Here is a 9477-nt window from a genome sequence, read left to right on the forward strand (position 1 = left end):
CGTTAGCAGCACATCATTACTGGTAGCTAGCTGCCCTGTCTACAGTGTGTCTGGCGTTAGCAGCACATCATTACTGGTAGCTAGCTGCCCTGTCTACAGTGTGTCTGGCGTTAGCAGCACATCATTACTGGTAGCTAGCTGCCCTGTCTACAGTGTGTCTGGCGTTAGCAGCACATCATTACTGGTAGCTAGCTGCCCTGTCTACAGTGTGTCTGGCGTTAGCAGCACATCATTACTGGTAGCTAGCCTGTCTCTGGGCTACCAGTATGGCTTGTGCTGCTAACGCCAGACACACACTTGTCTACAATACATCTTTATCCACCCATCAGCCTGGAATGGCATCAATTGCTGTGTTCATATTCTGTACCACTATTCTTTTACTCAGTAGCAAATTTTTAATCAGCAGAAGCTGTGTTAGTGGTATCATGGACTATTTATGTTGTGGCTGTCCCTCATTTTTGAGGGTTGGTGTTTAATTTGATTCATAGCTTTTCCCCCAAAAAAATGGGGGCTATTGTGTGGTAGTGTAAATGGACAAATAGTTTCACAACCCTTTACTGTGTCCACCAGTATCTTCAATTGTAAAACATTTTATTTCAATAAAGACTCCTGATAAATATTACTGCCAACTACATTAGTTGTATTAAATTCTACTTTTATTCACCATAAATCAGCAAGTCACACGTAATTTCATCGTCACTGTCTTTAGAGAGAGGCCTCCATACAAAACTACAAAGGTTTGGCAGGGACAAATGTTTTTAGGGGGGAAAAAACTGAAGGATGAAGGTGGGTCATGTTTTGATCAATGTTATTTGCCACAGTGTTTCATAGAAAGGAAAATACTGTACACTAAACTCAGAATTTGTAACCAATTCCTATGCTTTGATACAATTGAGTTCATAGCGACTATCCAGTAGGATTTTCAAACAGTTGTCTTTAGTGGTGGATTTCATGAATAACTCAATGATCCATTATAAACTGGTTTGAGCCTTGAATTCTGATTGGCTGAAAGCCATGGTATATCAGACCATATACCACAGGGGTGACTATGTATTTTTACTGCTGTAATTACATTGGTAACCAGTTTATAATAGCAGTAAGGCTCTTCTGGGGTTTGTGATATGGCCAATATACCACAGCTAAGGGCTGTAGCCAGGCACTCCGCATTGCATTGCATCATGCGTAACAACCCTTAGCCGTGGTATATTGGCCATATACCAAGCCTTATTGCTTAAGTATACAACAGTTTACAATTGTGGCATTGTCAAAGGGACATTCGCAGGGCTGCCTAGATAAAGGAATATTTTTGACGATGGGTACCAATATAATTCATGTATAGCCATAAACCAAGAGTGGCAATCGACACACTACAGGCCTTGGTCACTCGTATCGGCCTGGACCCTAGACTCACTGCACAGTGGCATGGTACAAAAAAAAACTAAGTATGAAAGAAAATAACACTATTTACATCCACCAACACATTCCTCATGCAAGAGAAATTTGTGTCTGAAATTATTATTTTGCCAGAGCAATAGCGTCGTATGCCCTGGCCAAAAGCAGTGCACTAAATAGGGAATAGGGTGCCTTTTTAGACACACCCATAGAGATCTGCCAAAGCAAATCTTCTGAAGGATCTCAGCTGTTGTTCATAGAAGAGATGCCTGGGCTGCTCAAATTGCACCCTATTAAGTGTACTGCATTTGACCAGGGTACATGGGGATCTGGTCAAAAGCAGTACACTATGTAGGAAATAGGGTGCCATTTGGGATGGAGCCAAGAGATCTTCTGAAGGTCAAATGGTGAGAGGTCAACGAGAGAGGAGCGGCAGGTCACTTGAGTTCATGATGAGGCCGGAATCGAGGTTCAGGTTGTCTGGAGAGAAAAACAACAGAGGGAAAAAAAACACTTTAGTTGAAAAATAGTGGAAGATCATAGAATTTACTTTTTCCCCAGAAACTCTTATACAATATAGTTTCTGCAAGATGTGAAAAGGAACATGTTAAATGAAAACTAAGGATCTCTATTTTTGGGGGAAATTACAGCATACAACCATTTTCCCTCCCTGAAATTTGAATTAAGCCAAGGCTTTGTTTTATGGTCAAACAGATGGAAAAGGGGTCTTAAACATCTTCCAGAAAAATACATCAAAACAATGTTGAAGTACAGACCCCTGCCAACATATAACACTTTCATTTGAGAGAATGTTCTGCCTTCTGTAAGTTTAAGAAACATTTTAGTTTTTCATTTTTTTTTTCATCCCTACTCGTGAGCATTTCTCCTTTGCCAAGATAATCCATCCATCTGACAGGTGTGGCATATTAAGAAGCTGATTAAACAGCATTGTCATTACACAGGTGCACCTTGTGCTGGGGACAAAAGGCCACTAAAATGTGTGTAGTTTTGTTACACAACCCAATGCCACAGAAGTCTCAAGTTTTAAGGGAGCCTGCAATTAGCATGTTGACTGCAGGAATGTCCACCAGAGCTGTTGCCAGAGAATGTAATGTTCATTTCTCTACCAACGCCGTTTTAGAGAATTTGGCAGTACGTCCAACCGGCCTCAGCCGCAGACCACGTGTAACCATGCCAGCCCAGGACCTCCACATACGGCTTCTGAGACAAGCCACCCCGACAGCTGATGAAACCAAGGAGTATTTATTTCTGAAATAAAGCACTTTTTTGGTGGGGAAAAACTCATTCTGATTGGCCTATGCCCTCCCAGGCCCACCTATGGCTGCACCCCTGCCCAGTCATGTGAAATCCATAGATTAGGGCCTAATGAATTCATTTCAATTGACTGATTTCCTTATGAACTGTAACTCAGTAAAATCGTTGATTGTTGCATGTTGTGTTTATATTTTTGTTCAGTATATCTAAGCCCATATTTTTTATGAAAGTTCACATAAGTAACAAGAATGGGTAGACCTATCAAAAAGTGTTTTTGCTGATATAAAATTTTGTTTATGAATTAAGTGATTATCCCATTACCAAATCAGTAACGGAATTTCTGCAATTGAATTCGCTACAATGGGGAAATCATAGTCACAAACTACAGTTGGGTTCACAAGTTTGGACAGTAAAGAAAAGTACAGTATAGTTGAGTACACTACTGTGCTGAACTTTGATGTCCAAACTTGTGAAACATAGACGTCTATGATTGGTTCAGATTTGGTCCGGACCAACCACATTTGGTCTTGTTTGCTCATTAAAATAGCCAGTGTGTAGAATAATCCCCAATTATGCAAAGGAAGATATGGCATATTTATATACCCATTTAGGATACAACACCATGAAAACAATGACATTCATATCCATAATTATGCATTTCTGTCTAGTACAGATCAGTGAACCATGATGAAATTCCATAACTGGGTGTAAACCCACTTCACTTACATTTTCAAAGTCAATGTGTCATGTCATCGCTGACGCCCCATTATTTTGGTGAATCTTCATTCAGAGCAGATATTTAACTGAGTTTTTGGACAACGTGGTCGCTTGTTAAACTTCGAAATCAATGGTTTTTGTTTGATATACATTTTAAGCGAAAATTCAGGAGTCTCCGCACAATTGCCCTACAGTTTTCAGATACAGTATTTTTTTAACCTTTATTTAACTAGGCAAGTCAGTTAAGAACAAATTCTTATTTACAATGACGGTCTACCCCGGCCAAATAGATTGATCTTAATGAACAATAGCCTAATTCTTGGGTTCCCCTCAATCAGTCAATAGCAAAGGCTGTGCATTATCACGATCAGTAGTAGTGAATAGTAGTAACTAGGGATGCACGATATATTGGTGAGCATATTGGAATCGGCTGATATTAGCTAAAAATGCCAACATCGGCACAATGTCTAGTTTAACGCTGATGTGCAAAACCGATGTCAAAGCTGACGTGCATACCTATACAACGTAGGTAGATGATGTAATGACGCCACGAAAAATACAGCGCTACACAGAACAAAAGCAGAAAAATACAGCTCTACACAGAACAAAAGCAGAAAAATACAGCTCTACACAGAACAAAAGCAGAAAAATACAGCGCTACACAGAACAAAAGCAGAAAAATACAGCGCTACACAGAACAAAAGCAGAAAAATACAGCTCTACACAGAACAAAAGCAGAAAAATACAGCGCTACACAGAACAAAAGCAGAAAAATACAGCTCTACACAGAACAAAAGCAGAAGAATACAGCTCTACACAGAACAAAAGCAGAAGAATACAGCTCTACACAGAACAAAAGCAGAAAAATACAGCTCTACACAGAACAAAAGCAGAAGAATACAGCTCTACACAGAACAAAAGCAGAAAAATACAGCTCTACACAGAACAAAAGCAGAAGAATACAGCTCTACACAGAACAAAAGCAGAAGAATACAGCTCTACACAGAACAAAAGCAGAAGAATACTAAGCGCACACTTCCAACAACTAAACAAGTTCAAGTCTGCAGTCATTTGAAAGAGTAAGAACATTTCAGTGAGTCAACTCAAAGCTGAAATCCATTAATGCCAAGATAATGGAATTCATTGGCTTTGACAATCCACTGTTCTCTGTCGTGGAAGATGTTGGCTTTTGCCAACTGGTCGAGCACCGGTACACACTACCAAGTGCGCTATTTTCAGATGTTGCCCTACCGGAGTTACACAGTATTGTTGCAACACATCCATGAGCTACTGCTATTAGCTTCACGACTGACATTTGGACCAGCGATGTCAGCTCCATGAGCATGCTGAGTCTGACAGCACAGTGGGTCGACGAGGATTTCGTATTGCATGCTCAAGAATGTGCTGGTTCTCAAAACCGCTGCTGCCATTTCAAATGGTATTTGAGAACATGTTTGAAACTTGGAAACATGAACACACTCCTAGCTCCATTCGAACAACTGACTGGAGAAATAAGCTCATCAACTGCGTCTACAGCAGACGTGATACCCTCTGTCAAGGCATTGAAACGCCTGCTCACACAGACCGTGGGGTTAAAACTTACAAAAGTACTCGAGGCTGTGAACATGCGATTCAGTGGCATTCTCTCTGAGCCTCTTTACTGTGTCGCCACCATGCTCGATGCTAGGTACAAGGACCGCTACTTCGATGCAGACAAGAAACTGGTTTTACATGAAATGTTACATACACAGCTGAACAAGATGGAAACGCACACAGTGACAGTGTGCACCGAGGAAGAGAGGCCACGGACAGACAGAGCTGAAACTTCACTGCTTGACATGTATGATGAAATCCTGGATGAGAATGAAACAACTGAACAAATGAACAACGAAACAGCACAGCAAGGAAGTGAAAGAAATATGTTTTGATTATGTTTTACTGGTAATGGGGACATATGTAAATGCCAACAAAATAACTTTTTGGTCAGTGTAATGTGTGTGTAACCTTTATTGAACTAGGCAAGTCAGTTAAGAATAAATTCCTATTTACAATGACGGCCTACCCAGGCCAAACCCGGACGACGCTGGGCCAATTGTGCGCCGCCCTATGGGACTCCCAATCATGGCCGAATGTGATACAGCCTGGATTCGAACCAGGGACTGTAGTGACGCCTCTTGCACTGAGATGCAGTGCCTTAGACCGCTGCGTACCTGTGTGTGTGTTAACTATTTAATTGTACTACAATGCTTAAAATGCTGCTAACATTTTTAATATCGGTTATCGGTATCAGGGTTTTTTGGCAAGGAAATTATCGGATATTGGAATCGGCCAAAAAATGTCATATAGGTGCATCCCTAGTAGTAAAGAAGACCGTTGTGTCTCTCACCCTGATCGAAGTTGAGTTTCTTGGAGTTGGATCCCTCTCCCAGTCCCTCTAGGTCAGAGTTCACATCAGAGTCATTCAGAGCACTCAGGGTCACGTCTGCTGGAACACGTTATAACACACAGGCAGGAAGAGAGGACGGGATGGTTAGCTAAATGTAAAAACCTCTGAAATATGATATGGACATTTTGTTGAAAAACAATACATCAGTATCACACTTTGATAAAATGCCAATAAATGGATGATCCCACACTTAATGTCTTCATTAAGTGCCCTAAATAGATTTCAGTGTGTGGATTGTGAATAAAAAGCATTGCCAAGATGGATATAACTACAAAGCTGAATGATTCCTTCATCCATCTCCACTCACCTGAGGTCTTCTGTTTCTTCATAGCGGGAGGAGCCACGGTCACGTTGCCCTGGAGACCTGCCGGCAAGACGACCTGAGCAGTTGTCACAGCGATGACAGTTGGAGTAGCCGTGGTGGCCATGGTGACAGCGGTCTTCTTCACGGTCTTCTTTGGGGAGTCGGTGGAGATGGGCATCCCACTCTCATCATAGAGCTTCCTCTTGACTGTGGTTTTAATCTGAGCCCTGATGAGGACAGACAAGGTGGGAGGTTAGCAGTGTGGTGGGGATTCAACCAGTAACCTGTCAAACACTTTTGAAAAAAGTAAACCATCATAATTTGATACAGATCTTTAGCACTAGTAGACAGACAGTACAACAGATGATCTTCTAGTGATGGTTTCTCTCATCGGGGCCTGTGTCACTGATAGTCTATCTTAGCTTTGGAGCTAGCTACCTCTTAAAAGATCTGACTGGACACCACTTAGACGTAAAGTGTTCAATGAGAGAAAGAGATACAAGGGGTAAGACAGCGAGACCGGGTGAAGGAGAAAGAATAAATGACACGGAGAGAGACATGTTTCTTTATTAGATCTATTTTGTTGTATTATTATTTGTTATACTACTTTGATATTACTGCACTGTTGGCTAGAGCTTGCAAGTTAAGCATTTCATTATACTTGTGAATGGGACAAATAAAACTTGATAAGAGGCCATTAGGAATGAGAAGACAGGGAGAGAAAGGGGAAAGACGAAGAAGAGGGAGAGTGTGTCCTTACACGGTACGCTCCTTGATGACAGAGCTGAGAGAGTTCAGGTCATCACCAAATCTCACCACGGCCGATCTCAGCTGCTCAATCTCAGTGTCCGTCCACTTAGCTCTGCAACGACACACAGGGCGTGTTTCAGATCCACTAGGCTACATTTCAGTTGGATTGCACAGATTGCAGAATCCCTGATCTACAAATCACCTTGCATCCTAAATAACTACCCATTATGATTGTAGATCAGTCATTCTGCTCACCTAACACTTGCTTCGATTCCTCTCCTTGCCCCAACGTCTGAACACATCGACAACAGTCACCTACGAAGCATTGTTACCTAAGGGAAACAACTACTTCGAGGTCTCAGAGCGAGTGACGTCACCACCGCTAACTAGCTATCCATTTCACAGTGGTAACACTCAGTCGCTAACTAGCTATCCAGTTCACAGTGGTAACACTTAGTCGCTACCTAGCTATCCATTTCACAGTGGTAACACTCAGTCGCTAACTAGCTATCCATTTCACAGTGGTAACACTCAGTCGCTAACTTGCTATCCATTTCACAGTGGTAACACTCAGTCGCTAACTTGCTATCCAGTTCACAGTGGTAACACTCAGTAGGTGATCAGCAATTAATGCTCTATTTCCTCATGGTCATTCAGAACCCCTCAGACTGAGAGGATCACCTCCACCGCCCAGCGACTAAGAGAGGGTGTCATGTGCTTCGTGGTAATGACGCAGTCGTGTTTCCTCTGTTTTTCTTGGCAGGGATATTCCACAGAGCACAGCTAATGAATCAGAGTCTACTACCAGTGACACAAGCCCAAAAATAACCAAGTCGTGGTCAGTAGACTGACTTACAATGTAGACTAGAGACATGGAACGCTACATAGGCCAATTGATACAGTTCTTTATCTACATGCAACTTGGTGTGTGTGTGTGTGTGTGTGTGTGTGTGTGTGTGTTAGGGTTGGGTGATATTTGGGAAGACCTCTTCTACGATATGCTATTCCACATATCGCGATATCCGATATAATAATTCTGCGCCGCTAATGAGTAAATGATTACGACTACAGTTATGATATTATAGTTGCATTCTCAATATAAGATCTTCATATGGCGAACAAATATGACTTAATTAATTTTCAACATACTAACTGATAAACCACAGTTTTGATTTGTAAAGTTCAAATAGAGTATAGTCTTGCACTTCACAATATATTGTCAATGTCAAATATCACGATATTCGGTTGAATCCTATATCGGCCCAACCCTACTGTGTGTGTTCCCCTCACCCTGCAGGGCTGGAGTCAGCCACTGGGTGCAGCTGCATGGTCAGCTCACCCAGCTTAGTGAAAGCTGCTCCTGCTGCTGAGAAGATCTCTCCAACCTGAGACATGAACCCAGAAAACAACTCAAAAACACAAATACCTTTGAATTATCTTCTCCTATTTTATTTTGATGCAGTAGCTAAGGTTGTTTGGAGTACAGTATGTATCAGGGTTGGCGTCAATTCCATTTAAATTCCAATTCTCTTCAATGATTTTGGATGAGGAACATTTTGAATTGGAATTTGGTTTACTATCTGAATTGACTGGCATTGAACCCAACCCTGGTATGTATGACCAACTGTATAACAACTGCAAGGCAATGCCTGATGGCATATTATAGCAATACAGGACTTGTCCATCTCTTACAGATTTGGTATTTTGTACTGTTCTAATGCAGAATTAAATGTTTATTCTAAGTGCAGATAATTGAGGGGTTTTTTGCACCATGTAGACAGCGTCACCATGTGGTGGTTTATATACACGCATAAAGGGCAACTTTGCCAAAACTTTCATTCAGCCACGTCCTTGGTGCTTGACTTATCATAAAACGAATTATGCATTTTCAAAAGAGTTTCCTTGGTATAGCAAAGACAGTAAAATACATGTTTCTCTTTGGAATAAATCTAGCTATTGTTCTACACAGGTACAAATTGAAATTAACGACGTTAGCTTGCTATTTTGAACGTTAGCTAGATTTGTTTTTGCAGTTTTGATAAATAACAAATATAACGTTAGATAACTAGGGCTAAAACCAACCTACCTTCGTTGAGGCTGAAGTCATTTTGCTTTTTGTAGTTGCTGAACTGACTCAGATTTTCCAAGGAAGAACACTAGTTAGAGATGCTAGTTTAGTTTCAGGTTTAGCTAGCTTGCTTGCACTGCAGGCTGGCAAAACAAAGGACAACTTCGTCCGCGACGCGTCCTACAATATTGATATTCGTGTCTGCAATATGCTAATGGCTTCAGTGAACAGTTACATTTTAGTAACACAGTCCATGTGTTTTGTATGCAATAATCAGCAATTTTTACGTACAATTAAATAAATAACACACACAAACGACATCAATAGACAAACGGAAGTCCTAACGTGCTCTGGTAAATTCTAAGCGATGATTGGTCCAAAATCCACGCGATGTGTTCACGATTGGTCCAAATTGATAACTATGTTTCAATTTTCTTTATCCCTTTTAAACATTGTAGCGAATAAAGGAAAATAAATATTGTAATGTCATGTTATCTTATAGCAGTGGCAACATAATAACATTAC

The 9477-nt window shown here is 41.0% G+C and overlaps 1 protein-coding gene across 4 annotated transcripts; it reads right to left on the reverse strand.

The window, feature by feature from the left end:
- Positions 1–638: 638 nt before the first annotated feature.
- On the reverse strand, positions 639–9361 carry cq049 (potential DNA-binding protein C17orf49 homolog). 4 transcript variants are annotated; one of them, NM_001140339.1, is made up of 6 exons: positions 8971–9255; positions 8175–8269; positions 6895–6996; positions 6138–6361; positions 5771–5866; positions 639–1872 (listed from the first exon to the last, which is right to left on the reverse strand). In NM_001140339.1, exons 1-6 carry the CDS (start codon positions 8989–8991, stop codon positions 1808–1810), a joined length of 603 nt encoding a protein of 200 aa, NP_001133811.1. In that variant the 5' UTR covers positions 8992–9255; the 3' UTR covers positions 639–1807. The 4 variants fall into 4 exon arrangements, with proteins under 4 accessions (NP_001133811.1, XP_014011782.1, XP_014011783.1 ...); XM_014156307.2 differs by having other exon boundaries at positions 1141–1872; positions 5771–5869; positions 8971–9339; XM_014156308.2 differs by lacking the exon at positions 6895–6996 and having other exon boundaries at positions 1141–1872; positions 5771–5869; positions 8971–9361.
- Between the last annotated feature and the right edge of the window lie 116 nt (positions 9362–9477).

This window comes from Salmo salar, chromosome ssa18 (assembly GCF_905237065.1).
Source record: "Salmo salar chromosome ssa18, Ssal_v3.1, whole genome shotgun sequence".
Classification (NCBI taxonomy): Eukaryota; Metazoa; Chordata; class Actinopteri; order Salmoniformes; family Salmonidae; genus Salmo; species Salmo salar.